Consider the following 21,279-nt stretch of genomic DNA (forward strand, 5'->3'; position numbering starts at 1 on the left):
AAAGTTTAGATTCACCCATAATATGCACTTTGTAGATTCACCCATAATATGCACTTTGCTTCCACTAATTAAATCATAACATGTAATTTTTATATTTATATTTTTAAAAAAAAAAATTAATGTTGGACACATAAATATGAAAATAAGACCTTAGCTATATTACTAGTTTTCAAAAAATTAATTGAACTTACACTTCACAAAATGAAAAGTACAAATATAATTTGAGATTGTAATTAATAACTTGACATTATTCAAAATTTTGTTTCTGCTAATAAAAGTTGTGCAAATATAATTCATTCAGATAGTGTTAGATTTATCTAATGTTTGCTCATATATTACTAAATCTTATAGATAAAATATTAGACTATCGTCTAATATTTACAATAACTCACCCAAGACAGAATAGACTCTTATTATTCTAGCTAGAACTTTCCTTAAATCAACACCAATTTTAGACTGTAACGTTTCTTCAAAATTAATTTTTAAATTATGATCTCAAATACTCATAGATTAAAGGGCATTAATAAAAAGAGGCTATTTACTAAATAATTGTCCCCTAAAAGGACAACTGGAGAAAATTTCACGGTTTTTTGATTTCTTTGTTCGGGCCAATCCTGTTTGTATCAGTCTCAGCCCAATCCTGACCCCCTATTTGGCTGGGCCATGGCAGTTTAACATGGGGTACTGGGCTCATCATAATTAGGTTGGGCCTACCCGGTTCTAGACGAATGATTACAAGGATGACCTTGGATTTTTTCCGATTTGACAGCTCGATCTATGATTTATCATTCATGGACATCGATAAAATCCATCCATTTAGTAGTATCTTGGGATGACATACCCTTACTGTGAAGGGCAAGGTTCAAACAAAGAAAGGCTTAAGGTGGATATCTAGGCATTTAGAGACGAAGGACATAGTAATCGATGAAATGCTTAGAGAGTTGAAACTAAGCATAGATCCGGAAATTCCCGAATAAGGCAACCTTTTGAACTGCTGCTGAATCAATGGGCAGGCAAAAGACAACCTAACGAACTGAAACATCTTAGTAGCCAGAGGAAAAAAAAAAGCAAAAGCAAATCTCGTAGCAACAACGAGATTAGTGATCTTGAACTTTTGATATCTGACATCGGTTATAGTATGGACAAAACTTCAAAGTCAAGCAAATTTTGGTTATTGACATTGAAGGTTCCTCGTGACATGGATAACAAGTTGATTGATCAGAGATGCAATGTGAGAGATCATACATGGATAATAATCTATCATCAACAAAATATATCCTCAACACTATAGCCTTTATGAAAAATACTTTCAACGAAAAGAAAACTCGACACTAACTATGACTCTATGAGCAGTTAAATCATAGTTATCCAATATTCACATTTTAGTCATAAATCATAATCCCATGAGACGCTTTTGATGTTGTTCATGTTCCATCAGATGACTTATAACCATTTTGCTAAGGTTTATTCCTTGTGAAATTTTCATGGAACTTAAGTTAGGCTTTTAGATAGCACAAAGCCAACAGAAACCAAATAACAAATATATTATTGTCTTCTTCAAATGAACTGCTCCATGAGAAGCCAAACAAACCAAACATGCAATTGCATAAATCATCATAAATAACAAGCTATTCTATTAAATATTTAAATACCATGCCTCAGCAAAATTCTCCAACCAAAAAGAAAACTCAACACCAAATTATGGGCACTAAAATCTTTCAAGTGTAACCTATGATTAACTTGAGCGTGTGCAATATCAATCACACTTGTCAATTTTTTTTTGTCTCGGACAACCAAAAGTTACAAATGTAAAAAGACCAGAATCTTGTTGAAAATAAGAAGAATCCCTTTACTGTGTAACTCCAAGCCACTTTGTGAAGTTTTCAAACTCTGTATAGTCTGAATCTGAAATCATTGTCTTGTACCAACCTGTGCTTGCTGACCTGATAGCTGATGCTTCCTCCTGTAATATAAAAAAAAGTAGAGTAAATAATATAGTGACAATTACAATAAACTACATAAGTATAAAGACCACTCACAAAAACAAGTGCATACAAGCGTACAAGTTCAGAATACAAGAATTATGATCAAAACCAGGATCTTTCTTACCATGATTGAACACACTCTTATCTGTGGTGAAAACACTATACTAACATTTTAGTCTTTAAGTTTCTCTAACACTGTTTTGGTTTAAGTTATTTGTGCAAAAAGAAAAAAGTTTATCTTTATTTGCACACTGAACCATCCCCACTCAAACAGAGTCACTCTTTTCCTCAAATCATTTGCTATATAATAAAGTTAACATTCATGTTATACAATTTGAGAGAGGGAAAGGGAGTGGGATATAATGGCATCACGGAACCATACTTAAGCAAGTAGAGAACACTCAACATTCGTGATATAGCAGACGCAAATGCATATGGCATACTTAAGCAAGTAGAGAACACTCAACATTTGTGATATAGCAGACGCAAATGCATCTGACAAGAAGTAAGCAGATAGTAAGCATCAGTCGTATATCTAGGCAAGTAAATCATTGTAGTTTTAAGTTCTTCAAAATCTGTTTGTTTTCAATTACTGGTGCAAAAAAAAGAAAAAGTTTTAACTCCTCTTTTTGCACAATGAACCATCCCACTCAAAACACAATCACACTGGACCCCTTGTCACTTCACAACTCACTCTTTCTCCAGAAGTTATTTGCTTCACTAGAGCTTATCAAACACATAATTAAGTTTGTATTTAAGATATACATTCTGAGGAAGTGAAAGGAATATAATGGCATCACAGAACACTCATCTTAAGCAAGAAGACCATTTAGAGACAGTTAAACCACAATAGCAGATGCAAAAGCTTCATCATTTCTAGTGCACTACATTAGATCGAGCAAATTGTAAGCTGAAAGCAAACATCAGTTGTATGTCTAAGCAAATAAATGAAACGCAATTACGAGACATATTACATACACATTGTTATACATATTTCTAAGATTAGCTTAAGGGAAGTCAAATATATTAACAATCATTTTACTATAAAGTACTTATAAGGTAAATCAAAGAATAGATACTATAGTATAAATTTGAAGAATATACCTTAGTGATTTGATGTCTCTTCTTGTCAAGTTTCTCCTTCTTAGCCTTGACTCTTTGGGCCTCAGCCAAAAGGGACATCCTCCTCGCTGTTTTCGCATAAGGGTTAAGCTTCAGTAACACATTCAGGTTCTTCAATGGATTCTTCTTCAATGTTGCCCTCTTCACGTCCTTCTTGATTGGCCGCACAACAGACTGAACCTCATCAGAGTTAATAATCCTAGCAAGATCAGCATTCGCCATCTTCGGCCTAGGCAATACATATCCCCTCTTCTTCTGAGATGGCCTATCAAATGTACCATAAATCTCATCCAATTTCTCATATGCCGACTTAGTCCATACGATAAACCTTCCCAAATGACCTCCAGGAGCAAGCTTCAAGAGATTCAATCGATCCACATGACAGATTTCAACTCCAGGGAGATTACGGAAAGCTTTTACAAGCTTAGCCCCTTCAGTTCCATACACAATCAATGGTCCTTTACGAGAAATGTACCTACGGTTACGCATTTTACCTTTTCCCGGGCGAATAGCGTGACTGTCCTTGGCTTTCTCAGCATCGGGATAAGCACCAATTTGCTTCAAAGCCTTGATTGCATTAGAGGTCTTCTCAATACTCTCAACTGAATCAGAAACAACAAGAGGGAGCTCGGGAACTGATTCAATACGATGACCACGAGCAAGGACCAATGAGGGAACTGCAGATGCAGCAATAGCAGAAGCAACAGCATAACGCTTCTGGTTAACCGGGATCTTCCGGTGCCAACGGCGCCAGATTTTAGTCGGAGCAAACATCCGACCACCACGACACATGTTACCAAAAGCAGCTTGTCCAGCACGATGAGTACCACCACCAGGAACACGCGGGATACGAGAAACGGCACGACCGGTACCCCATGACTCGGCCGAGGTCTGGTGACCGGCCTTTTTCGAAACGGCGTAAGGTTGTCGGGCGTTTTTGGAAATGTTAGCGTGGACGTAAGTGACAACGTCAGGTCGGATCGGAGCTTTCATCACGGCGGGAAGAGGGACGGCATTAGTTGAGGAGCCACCTTCAGTAGCCATGTCATTTTCGAACGATTGGACAGTGGTGGTTGGGATGGCAGCGGCGGTGGCCATTGCTGACGGCTAGAAGGTACTAGGGTTTTTGTAAAAGGGAAGAGCAGACTTGAGCCATTTTGTCCATGAAGAATTTATATGTACTGTATTTATGGGCCCTAACTGATTGGATCCACACTGGGCTTAAGCCCATTAGATCTTCAAATACCTTCTTTATTTTATGTATAACTTACATAAATTTCATAGTGTTAAGTAGGGCTGTACATGGCAAATTGATAAACCGTATCAAATCGACAAACCAAATCAAACCGGAAAAAAACCCGACTAGTGGTTTGGTTTGACTTGGTTTGGTGTTTGGAAAAAAAATCCGACAATTATAGGGTTGGTTTGGTTTTAACTAAAAAAAGACAAACCGAACTCAAACCGACCCGATTATAGATATACTACTTTTAAATTATGTTATACATAAAAATATTTATTAAAATGTAATTTATAAATATTTTTTAAATTTTTTTCATAATTTTTGTTTTCTTTCTTACATTTAGATTTGGACTTGAGAAGCTCATCTAAATAATATACAAAAAAACTCATCTTATAAAGTTATATTATAAAGTTAAAACTTCAAACAATGTTCTGCCTCCATTTTATATGTTGATATTTTGTACTAGAACTTTTTTTAAAAAGCACTGCTCTGTGCTATTTATTAGATACTATGAAAATTCGAGAAACCCGAAAAAACTCGAAAAACCCAAAAAAACTCGAAAAATTCGAGAAAAGTTGATATCAAAAAATCCGACTTTTATTGGTTTGGGGTTTGGTTTGGTTTATAGATTTAATAACCCGACACAAATGGTTTGGTTTGTAAAAAATCTGAACCAACCCGGTCCATGTACACCCCTAGTGTTAAGAGTAAATTATATTCTATCCCTATTTTTTTAAAAATTATAAAAATTCCTTATTTTTTTGAGAAACTGAAATACATAAGTCATCTTTCATGATACATAATAATGTCTTTAATGTTATTGCGGTAAAAAAAGAAAAATTAACAGAAGATTTGATAATTGAATATTTTATTACGTTTAAAAAGAAAAAAAAGTAAATAAAGAAAGCATAAATTATGGAAAAATTTTATTGGCAATGAGATTCAATCCTGGCAACTTGAAAAATGTCAATACAATTCAAAATTTAAAATTCTTCCTCCCATTCTTCCAAAAAAATTCTCAATTTTTGAATCAAAATTGTCGACAAATTATACTAATACAATATGAACCTGTCGATCTTGTTAAGACATTCTAAAATTTGAAAAGGTGAGGTGAAGTATGAATGCTACAAAAGTGATGGAGTTGTTGTTGGTCAAAATACGGAAGTTGGTGGTGGCTCCGGTAAAGGCTTTGAGTCAAGATCCATAGATGACGCCATTGTTGAAAGTGAAAAAAAATTACGGGATTTGGTACAGAGCAAAGAAGAATGTGTAGAAGGATTTTGTCATCACATTTTTTTGATTTTAACAAATCAGATTATTGCTTATTTTTTTTCAATTTTTTATTATTCATCTTTTTGTGATACATATATGTTCAGATTTTTAATGTATCTAGTTATTTTTTCTTTCTTAAATTAATGTATCATGCCTTCGTTTCAATATTATGATACATTACATTTTTAGCCTGCACAATATATTGTGTTCAAATATTAGTTTTGATACATAACCTTAATTTATTAAAACACAAATTAGTATGTATCATGTTCATAGTTATTTATTTGATACATAACTATTTTAAATTTTGTTATTTTTTATTACCAGATTAATACACCTTAACTTACTCAACTAGAAGGCTATGTATCTGTAGACATTATCAAATATAATTGTTGATATATAAACACTAATATTTTTATAACAATATCAGTTTGTATCATAGTCATGGTTATGTATATGATACAACATTGATAGAACAATTGAATGATTTTTTTTTTTGATTTTTTGTTGTTAATCTTTTTCTGATACATATGAGTTCTGGACATGATACATAAATTTGAATTTATAATAAATGTATCTGATACATAATGACTACTAGTAATGTATCTTTCTCAAATATAACATGTTATGGGCAACAATGATTTATTTAATGTATCTAGTAGAAATATTGTACTTAACAATTCAAACAAGCTATATAAACAATAATGTATCATGATAAATCTATCAATCTCGAAAATACAATTCAAATGTAATGTATCATAATGTTGAAACGAAGGCATTATACATTAATTTAAAAAACAAAAATAATTAGATACATTAAAAATGTGAACCTATATGTATCACAAAAAGATGAACAACAAAAATTGACATTCATCCTATGTATCAACTGTTATATCCCATATTTTTTTTTCCATAATAGGACATTTTTGGGATAACGGTAACAAGTCAAGGGCAAAACTATGTTTGATTTTGTTGGATACATAATTCTTATGACTAAATTGGGATTTGGAAATATTGGAAAAGTTTAAGGGTAAAATTTGGAATTTCACATGTAGAAATACTATAAAAGGTTAAGGACAAAATTGGAATTTCACATATGAAAATACTACAAAAGGTTAAGGACAAAATTGGAATTTCAACTTGAGAATATTAGAAAAGGTGAGGGGCAAAATTGAAATTTTACATGGGAGTCATCATCCAATTCTTAGAAGATTCAAGAGAATTGGAGAAGATAGAAGTGAGAAAAATTGAGGAAAACAAAGAAGAAGAAGAAAATCGGCTAAAGAAAAAAAAATAGGGAAAAAATTAAAATCTTGCTCCAAAAAATATTTTCTTCTAGTATTCCTACTAATTCAAGGATCCTCTACAACATGATGAAGTTATTTTGGAAGATAGGAGCCTTGTTTGGTTGATTGGGTGTCATGGTTAACTGAAGAAGTTAGAAGGAAAAGGTAAGAATTAATCCAATTTCTTTGTGTTATGAAGTTTGTTGATGTTGTAGTAAGTAGGGGTGTGTAGAATTTAAGGAAATATGAAAGTTTGTATGGTAATATGGTGCCATGTATACATGTTCTTATATGAGTAAGATTTACTCAATTTTTGTGTAGTATTTTTGGTGTAGTATTTGAATAGTAGTATGATAAATATTTGATGTTGAAAATAGAAGTTGGATGAAATTAATTGAAGTTGGAAATATGGGTTAGGTGATGAGATGGGAAAAATTAAGGTTGTATAGCTTGTTAATTATTGTTGTGATTCTTGGAACATAAGGGAAGCTTAAATGGTTTAAGTTGGTATTAAAATGGATTGTAGAAAATTATGTATTTTTAGTATGATTTTATAATATTATGGAAGTAAAGTTGTTCAAGTATGGATTGTTGTTGTTGATTATGAAGTTGAAAGAAGGAAATGAATTTGATTATGAAGTTGAACGAGGAAAATGAATTGTAATAGTTTTGTTGTATTTATGGAATTTTTGGGTGAAATATGGAATTGAGGAATAATGGAATAGCTTACTTGGAATATTTTTTCACCTATGTTTGAATGAGTTTAAATTAGTTATGAACATGAAATATTCATATTTATTTGGAAATGCAAAGTTGGGTTGAAAGTTATTGCATTAGTTGGAAAAGAAATCAATTTATGTTATGGTGCGTTTTAAATTGATTGTTGATGGTATCGGTGTTGTTGTTGGCTTGGTTGTTGATATGGTGGCCGAGTTGTAATCTCGGGGTTGTCATATATATAAGGGAGATGCTGCCGAAATTTTTGTAGACAAATATTGGTAGAATTGAATTTTTAAAGTCTTGTGAATAGTAATTGGTAAATGTGACCAATTGTAGATTTTGGAGGAAACGAGAGTTGAATTTGGACAAACGTGAAAAGCCGATAAGGTATGTAAAGTTTTACCTTTTCTTCTTTTGGCATGTCTTAGGTGTAATAAGTTTGGATACGAACCTCGGGGATGACTCTACTCTTCGGAATCGACACCTAAATTGACCCTTTCTTATTCAGTAGAATTGAATTAAGTATTTTAAGAATATTTTTAAAAAATTGTCTAAACTTCTAGATTTAGCACAAATGAATTCCGACTACCTTGAAACTCTTATAAATGACGTTATGAAGTTTAACGCACATAATTTATATACGCCACCTCATTTGATCGAGATGGACCCCACTATTCTGAATTTTTCTTTGTTATTCCGTTTGGCTTATGTTAGGTGGAATTTGAGAGAAATTCTTTGCTACTCTTCCGAATATTATATGACTAATTATTCTGTTAAGTCCCATAATATATTTTGAAATATGGAAACAATTTCAGAAAATTATTTTGACATAGACTATAGGGACATTGAAAAGACTTACACTATTATTATTATTCAAGTATTTTTATATATGATTTGTTATCGAAATTATGTTATCGAGTCTGTATAAATATTTTGTATTTTAAATTGCATTTAGTCTCTCACTACTCTACTCGTGCATACTGTAACCACTCTTTCACTGAGCCTGGGTCAGGATATGTTTTCGTGCGTATTTCTCTGCATTTTTCGCCGTGCCCCGACGTGAGGGGGCAGGTATGACATGTACATGGGTTGTGGTGTATGTTATGCCACGGAGTTATGCTGTGCCATGTACATATATGATATGATATGATTTGATTTGATATGATTTGATATGGCCATCTGATATGATATGATCTGTTACGGAGACATTTCCTACTCTGGTGTTATGCTGTGCTGTGGCGCCAATGACGGGAGGGCGACCACGTTTTGTTCACCGAGTTCCATGGCATGGGGCCGGATATGACATATGTTTTTGCATATATGATTTGTGATTATGAAAAGTATTTTGAAATTCTTAACATTTATTTTGTTTTCTGCACATACTATTCAGATTATGATTTTATTTATTACAATTCATGCTTTACATATTCAGTACATTTTTCGTACTGACCCCCTTTCTTCGGGGGCTGCGTTACATGCCCGCAGGTACTGAAGTTCGATTTGCTGATCCATCTGTTTAGGATATTTGCTGCGTCGTTGACAGTGCTTCTTTGTTCGGAGCTTGTATTTTGGTACTGACTTTATCTCTGTATATTTGGATATTTTAGTCAGGGGTACGACGGGGCCCTGTTCCGTCATATGACTATGCTATCATCTGTAGAGGTCTGTAGACAGATTTATGTTGTGGGTTTTGTATATATAGTTTGGGTTTTGTGTGTTTTGTGACGGCTTATCAGCCCTCGTGCCTATATCTACTTTTATGATTTGTTTAGCAATTTTTTTTCACTACCTTTGTTTATTCGGTTAAAAGGCTAATTTGGGATAAGGGTACGTTTGGGTGCTCAATTCGGGCACCAGTCACGGCCTACGGGGTTGGGTCGTGACATCAACAATTTAAGATGAAAAAACTAAAAAAGACTGAAGTAATGGAAAGAAATCTATCTCTTGAATAACTTGAAATTATTAATTGGAAAGAGAAAATATTTAAAATTCAAAAATAGATTAATGAATGCAATTGTGGAGAGATTTGTGAAGTAAAAAAGAGGAAGCATGAATATGATATTTTGAATTGATGTATATGAAAAAGTGGATGATGAGAGCAAAAGAAGAAATTTTTGATATTTTTTAAACGATAAAAAAATAAAAAAATATGATAAAAAAAGGTTGTGTAGTTAAGTAATTTTTCTTTATTTTATTGTCAAAATGTCAAAATTTTGTTGTCAAATTTCATATGCGAATTCGTTCGCATATTGTAAAGTTGTTTTTTAAATGGCTAAACATCCAAACTTTATAAGAGGTGGCTGTGTCCTTAAATGGTGGTTCGAGAATGGCTATTTGTGCACTTGCCTCATTTTTACAGTGTGTAAATGTTTGTTTGCACAATTTTCATTAGTGATAACAGTTCAACTATCATTTTTATTAGATCACCAATTAATATTGGGAAAAGGCCAAACATATAGATAAGTCCTTGAACTTGGTTGGTTTTTCCTTTTAGGCATCTTAACTATGTTGTCTTCCTATTGAACCCTGAACCATACATAATTTATTTCTTTTAAACATTCATTGTTGACATTGCATAAAATATGTTATCACGTTTGAAGAGCGCGTGAAAAGAATTTAAAGGGGTTGATGTGGAATCTATTTTCGGATGTAAGGGATTGATGTGGAATCCATTAAACGTATTATCACGTTTGAAGAGCACGTGAAAAGGAAGACCGTTACATCCGAAAATGGATTTCACATCAACCCCTTTAAATTCTTTTCACGCGCTCTTCAAACGTGATAAAACGTTTTATGCAATGTGAGCAATGAATGTTTAAAAGGTACGAACTATGTATGGTTCAGGGGTTCGATAGGAATGCAGTATAGATGAGGTGCCTGAAAGGAAAAACCAACTAAGTTCAAGGGCCTATTTATGTGTTCAGCCTTGGGAGAATTATGGGAACACGCAAATATATACTAGTTAATTAGTTAACATACCTATAGTTTAGCTAAATTACAATTTGCCACTAACAGTTAGCGTTAATTAGGGTACGAATTTATTTAATTCACAAATCACACGTTTGTATAATTCAAAATTTATATAAAATAATTTGTATACCTGTTTAGAGTTTAGATATTTGTGTTTGTATAAATTTATTATTTCGAGTTTAGTTTATACAAAAAAAGCTCAATTATTAGCAAATTATACAAATCCGCGAATTATACAAACGAGGCAGCTTAAACTATAGCTACAACCCGTAAATATGAAACATATAGCTAAGAAACCTAATTAAGTTTATTAATTTGTGAAATTTCCCCATTAATATTTATCATGAAAATTCACCTTATTTTTATCACATAGAGCTTGATATCAAAGATTCAATTGATAGGTGTAACATGAATATTAGGACTAATTGACGAAGTTTTATCTTTGTTTCATTACGAAGCCAAGGTAGAGGTGCTTAGATCTTCATAAGATGATATATGAAGCCTAAGTAGCGTTTGGACAAAATTCGAGTTGAAATTGAAGAAAAAAATGAATTGAGTTGAAGTTGACAATGTTTGTTCAAGTAAACATCACTTAAAATACACCTTCACATCTCTATTGAAACATTTCAGTCTCAAGTTCAATGAACACAAAGCAATTACATCCTACATTACTAGCACCAGAACAAGCCAGAAACCAAGGAAATTCAACGTATTCTAACTTTATATATACAATTCATTTGTCGGCAACTATCAATGCTCAGCACTCAACAAACATACTTCAAAAGGCAGAGAGGTACAAAGAACTTTTTCCTGGTTATATTATTCCTATTTAAACTACAAGTTTTACACAAAACTCCAAATAATTACACTACACAAAATTGAGGTGATATACATTTAAGGAAGAAAAAAAAACCTAGAGCTGTCAAGGTTTAGACACACTTCTCGCAAAGAGAAGCTCGACTTCAAAATGAAACATCTTCCATGATCAGTGACCACCGAGCATCAATGACAAAAGCAGAGGAAGATGCTCTTATCCGTAGGCACGACTCTGGGACTCTTACCAGAGATGAAGAATTTTTTCAGCTCTTAAGAGCGTGAAGAGGCACCGTTGGAAAGTCTCGCTGAAAAGGAGGGTTAATTCTCTTAGTACGACGAAGGAATAAAAAGAAAATTTTGGAAAAATGAGCTAGGAAAAGATACTGACTGTAATAGTTATAGTTTCAATCATATTGTCTGACATGATAGATCATTGTGGTTATTGATAGCAGCACCTGTAGGAAGATCTACAACTTTTGTACTGAGATCATATGTTGACAATACATTTTTCTGCAAAAAAAATGGCAAGCGGAGTCAGTTATGAACCACTTTTTAAGGCAGAGAACATATATAATGAAGCTTAGTGTACCCTAAACCTATCCTCAAAAGCATTGTGATTTCCTCGTGAGTGAGTTGAAAAATAATAATATCGAGGAATATTTCCAATAGGAGATGTTCTGGTAGCATGGGTATAGTGTGCAATACGGTACAGTATTCTTTTTAAATCCCACACGTTCTTTCATTGATACAAACGGAGAGGGGAAGGCGTAAATTATGTAGCTACCGGGGTTTGAGCTCTCTACCTACATCTTGGAAGGTGAACATGTCACCAAGGTAAGCTGGCCCTCAGCCCCCGAATCATAGCAGTGGACTGTTTTGACACATGATCAAACTAGATTATAGATCAAGAATTTACAAGTAGTACTCAATATTTTTAGTTCCATTTATAAACAGCTCTCCATCCATTTGAACAACCTTGAATAGGTCTTTTAGTAACTTAAACAGGTATAATAGCTGTTGAACAGCAAACGCAGAATCCATATCAATCTTTCTTTGGGAAGAAACGCAGAAACCTGTTCTTTTGAAAATGACTTATATAATTCCCCTATATATCCCTACCACAGAATGCAATTAATATCTGAAGATGAATAAAGATTCTCATCTTCATGTAAAAGTTTAACTTTTAAAGGAAACAAGAAATCAAGCATAATAAAAAAAAGTAGGCTACATAGATAAAAACATCCATTCAGTGTATAGTGAAAGGAGAACACTCACAATGGGTTCAAAGTCCGGGTTTGATAAGTTCATTGTAAGATTTCGCATCAACAACAAAACCTGCAAGTCCAAGGAAATAGATGAATATGATTTGTGAATCCACCAATTTAAATTTCTACAAAACAACAGTCTATTCTTCAATAAAACTATTTATGGCCTTTAGCAAAAACACCTCACATCACATTGGATTCTTGTGAGAGTAAATCCTACATAAATCGGCTCAATTACATAGACATGTGAATCAAATGTAAAATGCTTAATTTACATAGATCCAAAACTCACAGTTTCAAAATTTATAGGGTCCATCTCCTTTAGCTTCTGTACATGACCTCTAGTGTCCGGGTCAAAGACACTTCCAATAAAGCTATAGACTTCTGCAAAGTCGGGTATGCCTGTAACGGGAGTACCAGAACACAAGTTCATTAATTACATACAAAACACTTAAAATCAAAAGAAGTAAATTAGCTATAAACTTAGACAAGTTATAAATTTTAAGGATATAATTAATTTAGAAATTCCACACCATGTTTCTCAATATCAAGAGAAAACTGACAAAAGAAAATAGAAATACCCTTTTACCCCAGTTGAGTTTGCCCCCGTTTGGCAAGCTATGCGCAAGCAAACCTTCGAGGAACTTTTTCTTTTCTTTAAAACCAGTCCTATTATTACACCTTAAGTTTGACATTTGCATGATAAAAAGTTTAATATGCAAATCTGGATAAGCCAAGGATCAAAGTTGGAATTACACTAAGCGGTGTGATTAAAGTTGCAATTTTCCTTAAGAACTAGGATTTAGCAAGTGGATGGAACATAATTCTTTCTTTTCTGGTTTGAGCTAGCAACACATCAAAGACCCAAGTAAAGTGTCGTGCATGAGCAAAGAAATAACCATGACACTATTAGCTGTACGTATCACTGTGAAATGATATGTGGTACCAAATAAAGAGGTAGAACAAGTGGACAACTAAGAATGAAAAAGCTATATAACACATATGCTGAATGAAGAAATCTTATGGAAGAATAGGCGAAATATATCGAGACCATCCAATGAGTTGCAAGGCTAAGTTCAAAAATGTATGCTAGAGGTCCTTACCATGAGGAACAGAACCTAAATTACTCTGCTCTGGTAGTTCAGAACTCGGCGCCGTTCTGTTGGATTTTTTAATGCCACTGATGCTGCTGTTACTAATCAATGTAGCTCCCTTTGATCCAATATCAGCTGAATCAGTAATGTGTACATTGAAATAAGTGCAGAAAAATCCCTTGACAAGAAAGAAGATTCACAAAGTATGCAGATAAAGTGTCATGTTACAGTCAGTTACATACCCTGAATACTTTGAAGATGATATTCATCTTGTGATGGCATTACTCCGCCTGACGGAGAATTTATGAGTACAGACGCGTCATCCCATGATGGATATCCCGGTGGAAGGGAATTCATTGACGAAGGGTAACCCATGGATGCTTGCAACGGTACTAACACTACTCGAAAGTAGTTCCAAAGAAAAAGCAAGAAGCTATATGAGAAATTGTATATACCAAAATTAGACATAAGACAAACTTTGAAAATGCAAACCAACCATTTTTTGGTGCCTTCTGGGGATAAGGATGAGCTGCTTTACGCTTGGGCCGAGGTGGTGGCACGTGTGCTATTGAACCGTTCTTCTGGACCTTCAAGAAGTATTTTTGTGCATGACTGCGAATCTGCACCCAAAAATATTAGGGCAAACGTTTCATATAAACAGATTTTCCAAGTAGACATATGTAGCATACTCTAATGCATCATTATGTCACGCAAAATGCTCTGAACCAAACGAGAATGAAAGGAATTCATGTAGACAACAGTCACGCACATTAATTAGCACATGCCTAAATAAATTCCCATTGAATAAATCAGCTCTAGATTATATACCAGGTACGTTTGAATGCATGTCACACACCAACAATTAACTCCAAAGACCTTAAAGTTGTAAGCAAAGCTTTACAAATGTACCTGGCAACATACAATACGCATTAAGTAATAAAACCATACTCAAACGACTGACTAACGAAATGATATCCAAAGAGAGTTGGTACTGGTCCCGCACATATAATTATAGTAATAACTAAGTGGTAAAATACAACATATTCCACCACCACGATATCGCCGCAGAACAAATACATATACACAGAACAAAAGTAACAAGTTTTTCTCTCATTAACTACATTGCTTAAGCTCTTTGGCAAACGACAGCTCAGGAACTTAAGAAAGACAAACACAAAGCAAGAAGACCAATTCTTTGTGAACTTTATCAGGAAGATGAAATAGAAGTAAACACCTGAATTACTGTCTTCGAGCCTACGAAGTCCTCAATTTTCTTCCAATCACGGTCAAACCTGAATAACCCAATGAAGAAGAAAACGCGAAGCTTCAGAAAACCAATGCAGTCAGCGTAAAGATTCAGAAAGCATACAAACCAAAAGCAACAACTTGTAACACAAAGGAGATAAATCCAAATTAGAGTCTATTTGGATAAGTTTTTTTAAAAGGCTTTTTTTAAATTGGAAATATCAGTTTTTCACTATCAACTTTTTTAAAACTGTTTTGCCTTGAAATGATTGTTCAAAGCGCTTTTTCCATTTATCCAAATACTATAAAAAGCTTAAAAGCTATTTTAAGTTAAAAAATATTTAAAATAAACTTATCCAATCAGGCTCTTAGTTCAGAATCAATGCTAGAAACAGACCAACTATAGATAGGGGGTTTCTAGATTTCTTGGCTAATAAAACTGGAATAAATCCCAAAAATCTACCTAGTAAATGCTTCAATTGAGCAAAAACCTATAAATTACTATTAGATGCATATCTTACAACAAGTATAGTTCTACTCTGTCCCAATTTATGTGACAGACTATGAATTTTCAGAGCCAAATAGTTTAAATTTGATGATAAATTTAGACATAGAATTTTGATGTTTTTTAAACAAAATTTATATATATATATAAAAACTATGACAAAAGTATTGAAAATTCAAATATTAAAAAGATATATAAAAAAATTAAGTTAAAATAGACTTGTTAAATCTCGAAATTCAAAAATTATCACATAAATAAGAATAGAAAAAGAGAAAATACTAATTAGTTATAGTATTTGACCGATAATTTAAATATTTTTCAAGTTTCCAAAAACCAGCTCAGATCAATTTTTGGTACTTGTACTCACAAAATTTAAATTCTTTTTCCAAATAAAATACATGTTCAAATACAACTTCAAAAAACTCAATTTTCAAGTTTCAAATTCAAATCTACGAGAAGGCAAAAAAGAATGAAGAAGAGGAAGGGGCATAACAGTTGAAGAGCTTCGAGAAACTTGTCATGTTCTTCTTCAGTCCAGCTTTCTCTAGATTTGGTTATGGTGTATGGTTTGCGAATCTTCTTGCTAGAAGCGTCGGTGGGCGTTAAATTATTAGCCATTGATGGAGAATTTGCAGAGCTTGAATTCATCCTTTTCAAAACTGTTCAAAGAGTTTTGTGGAGGAAAATATAACACACACATTTGGGTTGCGTGGGTAGTTGGGTAATTTTGGGCGGAGTGGTGGGGACTACTGTCTCGCCAAATCAATTGAAGCGGGACAATTAATCGCCAGATTCAGCACTAGTAGTATACGCCGGTTTAATCGGCTCTTGGCGGGGCTTGACTTTTGCTTTTTTAACAATTGATTTTTAAATTGAGTTAAATTTATTTTATATTATTTATATTCAAAACATCTAATTCTGAGCGTATAATAGGTATTGGATGATGAACTAATTTTGAAGAATAAGTTAAATTTAAAATTTATTTATTTCTTTATACATTATATATTACAATATTTATTTTTAGAGATAACACTTTCAATACCATTCTTATATTTTCTATGATTTATATATATAAAAAAATAAATTATCAAAGACTTCTTAAGCAAGAAGATGATGATGAAAGTTGGCAAAGAACCTCATGATCCATTAATTATTTATACTTGAATGTATTTTTTTGCTCTATTCTTATGTATTTTTAATTAATAATTTGATTGCTTTTTAAATTTTCATTGAAGAATCAAAATTATACACATTTATATTAATTAAAAAATAATTATGTTGAATCAAATTATATATGGACCAAAATTAGACTAGAGCAAAAAAAAAAAAACTATTTTCCATGAATGTATGCATGTAAAGCTTATTTGAAGGTCCGATCCGTGCTAGTAGATTAGTCTTAGACCTACTCTTTTCAGCAATTGCTCTTGCTGAATTAGTTTTTGATTTTTTTAAATTTATTTTTATCATTTTAATCTAAAATTAAATATATTTATAAATACTTTTTAAATTTATTCAAACAATTAAAAAAAATTGAATTTTTAAGACAACACAACCGATGTTTACATATGGGGTGGCGGGGGGCGATTAATTGAAAGTATGGCGAGGAATCGGGATCATTTAAAGTAAGATGGGACCCACTCTGTGACAAGTATGTATGTGTTAATGATGTCCACTAGTTTTTTAAGGTGAGGTTTTTTTATGGGGTGTTGTCACTTCCTACTTGCAGATAAAGATTTGTGTTTTTTCCCATTGATTTGATCCCTATGATGTGTCATCTTAAGTGGGGCCCACCTAATGTATATTTGTGTGGTGGAAATATTGGCCAGATGGCAATTTGGTGACACTTGTCAAGACATAATCCATTCAATTTCAACATTTGGCCAACATTGTTTTGTTGCTTGCCCCTTCTTGCTTGCCAACCACAACCAAATTTAAGCACTTCAAGTTTTTTTTTTTTTGTTTTTTTTTTCTTTTTATCTGCAATATATGAATGGTGTTCCAACATGTCCTACGATGATGGTGACGACAATAATAATAATATATTTAATGTAATTTAATAAATAAAATTTAAAAGAGATTATTTTTAAAAATATTTTTTTTATGATGTATGGATAGTTTTTCAACTTTTAATGTACTTCAAGATGATTAGAGTTGCGAAACTAGCATAAATCAGTAGTTTGTGATTCTTGAATTTTAGTAGACGTTTAGCAATACATTTCAATTATTTTACATTTTTTTAAAAAAAAAAAATCATTGGGATGGAATTGAATATACTTAATCACAATTTCAAAAGTGAAAAGATGAATTGAAAAACAAGTTATAAGTTATTTTTCGAATTTGAATTACGACTCAGTTAGATTAGAATTTTTGTGCTCAAACACTAGTTTATAAATAAAATGAAAATTATTTTGAAAAGTGAATACTATTTTATGACCAAAGATTCTTAAATTTATCCTTTTAATGACAAAATAGTTGATAATTTTCTACTTTCTTGTTAAATAGCTCAATTCGACTCATCCACAGGTTAATTATTCCAATTCAGAAAGCACATATTCTCAAATTGATCATTCCAAAGGTTGGAATAGATGATTCAAATCAAATTGCCCTCAGCGTCCATATATCTCCAAATAAGAATGTTCCATTCACTTGAGATTTATCCAATCATTTTTTTCTTGTCAAAATGTTCGCCTTTCTAAATCAAATAATGGTGACTCATTAGGCACAATGAAAGTTTACATCTCACGAAATGAAAGTGATTCTTCCAAGCATTCTATAATAATTTATTTGTTCACTTGTGTTGATTTGGAATAAAATTAAGTTATTGGGAGGATCATCCTCCCAATTAGATTTTTTTTTTTCGAGAAGTCTTAATCTTATTGACTATTATAACAATCACTACTATAATGAACTCCAAAAATTCACTCTAAAAGCTTAAAAAAAAAATTATCTAGAGAATCCAATATTGTATAGTTCATATCGGAAGGAAGTCAATTCCCGCCTGAACCATCAACTCAAGTAAGAGTCTAAATCAGAAAAGTAAACTATCGGGCATTTGGCAATGAAAACAAAAAAAATTCACTTTATTTGGAATTTTTAAAGTTGAGGTTCAAATTGGAGTTTTGTTTTTTCATACTTTTGGCAAAGAATGTTCAGAATTTGAATATGTTTTTTTAAAAAATATGATTTATATATCCAATTTTTAAAAACTAGCAAAACATCTAACTCAACTAATTCACCTCAAACATACAATGAATATGAGTCACTCAAATAAATTCATTTATAAAATCTCTGTTATTCCTCCTGTATTAAGGTTAGTAAACCAGAAACTATAAAGATGAAAATAAAAAAATAGTATCCGAATCCATAGAATTCACTGTGTCCTTAAGAAATTTAATCACCTCACTGTATCCGAGGTTATGGATTACCTAGGATAAACTATTAAAGAAGTAGCGCTACCTCAAACTTCAATAATTTCAACGAACTCAAAATCCAGCTACAAAATCATACAAAGACTCAATTTTGTTTGTAAGAAAATATATGCAGAAGAGGGAGAAATTCAATGTTTAAAAATGAGAGGAAAATCCTTTATTTATAGACAACAAAGGGTAGTGTGAACAAGTGCTTATTATGCCTTATCGGAAAAGTCACAACCCTTCACAAAAGTCACAACCTTTCATTTTCCATTCACACCTTTAAAACCCAACAATCTCTATATAATATAAAGTTAGATAAAAGTAAAGTAATGTGACACCTTTTTTTAGCCAAGAGTCTTATTTAGAGGCTTGTTCCTGTACCTACTCTAGTTATTAGAGGCTTCATGGATAGAGTTGAGTCAGATCAGTCTTTTCAGAGTTATATTTTAAACATTATTTCTATTATATTCAAAGAATATTTTCAGACAGTTGTATGAGTAAACTATTTATGCTTTAAAATGTCCATTCTTTAAGCTTCCGCATTTAAGTTTAGTCTTCCCCTTAGCAGTCAATTAGGTCAAGAGTTCGCTTGGGACCAAATACGATTTTTGTGTGCCAACCACGTTTAGGGTGTAGAATCGGAGCGTGACAACATATGTCAAGATCATCACCACTATACTACTGACATCTTTCTTACTACTTAAGCAGGTTCAACAAAATCTTTGGTAGGAAGAGAAACCTTACCATCTCCGATATCTCAAATTCACCAAATTCAGACTAACAAACCCTTAGAGTAGAATATATGTCACAAGCGTAACCGTTTTGAGTGAATAATTAATATATCAAAAAATTTAAAATATTGGGAGGAGGTCATATGTAAAGTTTGGACTGTTTGGAGGAGATTTTGAGTTGGTCCGGATTGAAAGACTTCATTAGCAATTAAAGCTTCTTCAAAGCTCAATTTTAAAATTCGACGTGTTTCAAACGTCAATTATTTTGAGTGGGTAATATATCAAAAGATTCAAACTATCGAGAGGAGCTCATATATAAAATTTGGGACTATTTAAAGGAGATTTGAGTTGGTCAAGAATTAAAAAAAGGATAATGCACAAGTACCCCTCAACTATAATCGAAATCGCTAGGACACACCTTAGTTTTACATGAGTCCTATTACCCTTCTAAATTATTTTAAAGTGTAATAAACACACCCTTCAGTGCTGAGGTGGCACAGAGAATGTGTTCACTCTCTTGGAGGCATGTGAGAGACGAAAAAAAAGTATTAAAATCTGATTAATTTGGACACATGTTTATTTTCAATTGGACATTTTCACTATTAATTATTACACATAAGTAGTTAACATTAAAACTTAAATGGATATCTTTTTAATTAAAATTTCTTTTTTTCATTATGAAATAAAGCCCAATTTTATCATTTTTAGAAATATAAATATTTTTTTCACAACATACTTAAATTGCCGGTGATCTTTTTTAAGATATTTCATCAATTTGTATAATATCGGAAGATTTTTTTTTTACTCAAACACTTAACATGAAATTCGAAAAAAAATGCATATTAGAGATTTAGTTTAGGCAATATATGGTGAGCATAACTTAAATTAAATTTCTTTTTTTTTAAAAAATAATTTTTATTTTTTTTTAGATCTGACAATTTTTTTTTTTTTTAGATTTGATGATTTTTTAATTTTTTAAAAATCTAACGATTTAGTGACGTGGTGCTGATGTAAGGATGATGTGGAGGCGAGTGTAAAACACCTCCATTCATGTGAGTGATTATATAGATTTTAGGGTGTGTTTATTACACTTTAAAATAATTCAGAGGGGTAATAGGACCAATGTATAGTTAAGGTATGTCCTAGCGATTTCGATTATAGTTGAGAGTAATGACCCAAAAGGTCATTTTTGGAAATTTTGTAAAATGGGCATTTTACCCCTCCCTTTAGTTACCCCGAGTTATTTTTGATTGGTACCGGGTGTTGATTTTTAGAAAATTCTAGGAAAAATTAAGTCTTTGGAAATTTTGAGTTTTCATAAACTTTAAGTATTAAAAAGTGGTATTTGGGGTCAATCGGAGCTACAGATCTCGGAACGGAATTTCGTCGATTCCAACAGCTCCGAAATTTTGAAATTGGCTTAGGAGACTTTACGAAATCAGTTTTGGAGTTGTAACGAAGTTTTGAGGCCTTGAGTTGAGAAATTGAGGAACTTTAAGCCAAGGTTTGACTTTGGTCAACTTTTGAAGTTTCGATGCTCGAAATGGAATTCTGACGACTCCGTTGGATTCGGGAGATGGTTTTTGGTCTAGAAAAAATGTTGGTTGAATTTTTA

At 32.5% G+C, this 21,279-nt stretch overlaps 2 protein-coding genes and 1 long non-coding RNA gene across 3 annotated transcripts; 1 reads left to right on the forward strand and 2 right to left on the reverse strand.

The window, feature by feature from the left end:
* Positions 1-1,602: 1,602 nt before the first annotated feature.
* Positions 1,603-4,269, reverse strand: LOC129876540 (60S ribosomal protein L4-like). The gene is made up of 2 exons (XM_055951997.1): positions 3,090-4,269; positions 1,603-1,963 (listed from the first exon to the last, which is right to left on the reverse strand). Exons 1-2 carry the CDS (start codon positions 4,203-4,205, stop codon positions 1,850-1,852), a joined length of 1,230 nt encoding a protein of 409 aa, XP_055807972.1. The 5' UTR covers positions 4,206-4,269; the 3' UTR covers positions 1,603-1,849.
* Positions 4,270-6,756: 2,487 nt separating this feature from the next.
* Positions 6,757-9,345, forward strand: LOC129877016 (uncharacterized). Its single transcript, XR_008763454.1, has 3 exons — positions 6,757-7,070; positions 7,962-8,012; positions 9,111-9,345. It is a non-coding gene; the product is annotated as an uncharacterized LOC129877016 (long non-coding RNA).
* Positions 9,346-11,349: 2,004 nt separating this feature from the next.
* Positions 11,350-16,196, reverse strand: LOC129877398 (protein REVEILLE 8). Its single transcript, XM_055952894.1, has 9 exons — positions 16,014-16,196; positions 15,005-15,062; positions 14,267-14,390; positions 14,013-14,168; positions 13,780-13,905; positions 12,969-13,078; positions 12,687-12,746; positions 11,800-11,921; positions 11,350-11,716 (listed from the first exon to the last, which is right to left on the reverse strand). Exons 1-8 carry the CDS (start codon positions 16,166-16,168, stop codon positions 11,820-11,822), a joined length of 891 nt encoding a protein of 296 aa, XP_055808869.1. The 5' UTR covers positions 16,169-16,196; the 3' UTR covers positions 11,350-11,716; positions 11,800-11,819.
* Positions 16,197-21,279: the final 5,083 nt, after the last annotated feature.

The sequence above is a fragment of the Solanum dulcamara genome, chromosome 12 (assembly GCF_947179165.1).
Source record: "Solanum dulcamara chromosome 12, daSolDulc1.2, whole genome shotgun sequence".
NCBI classification, from domain to species: domain Eukaryota; kingdom Viridiplantae; phylum Streptophyta; class Magnoliopsida; order Solanales; family Solanaceae; genus Solanum; species Solanum dulcamara.

Coding starts and splice junctions, on each gene's coding strand:
- LOC129877398 (XM_055952894.1), bottom strand. CDS start 16,168: ATGAATTCAAGCTCTGCAAATTCTCCATCAATGGCTAATAATTTAACG. Junction 13,906..14,012: donor TCATCTTCAAAGTATTCAGG/GTATGTAACTGA, acceptor TTACTGATTCAG/CTGATATTGGATCAAAGGGA. Junction 13,079..13,779: donor TTTAGGTTCTGTTCCTCATG/GTAAGGACCTCT, acceptor CTCCCGTTACAG/GCATACCCGACTTTGCAGAA.
- LOC129876540 (XM_055951997.1), bottom strand. CDS start 4,205: ATGGCCACCGCCGCTGCCATCCCAACCACCACTGTCCAATCGTTCGAA. Junction 1,964..3,089: donor AGAGACATCAAATCACTAAG/GTATATTCTTCA, acceptor TTTATATTACAG/GAGGAAGCATCAGCTATCAG.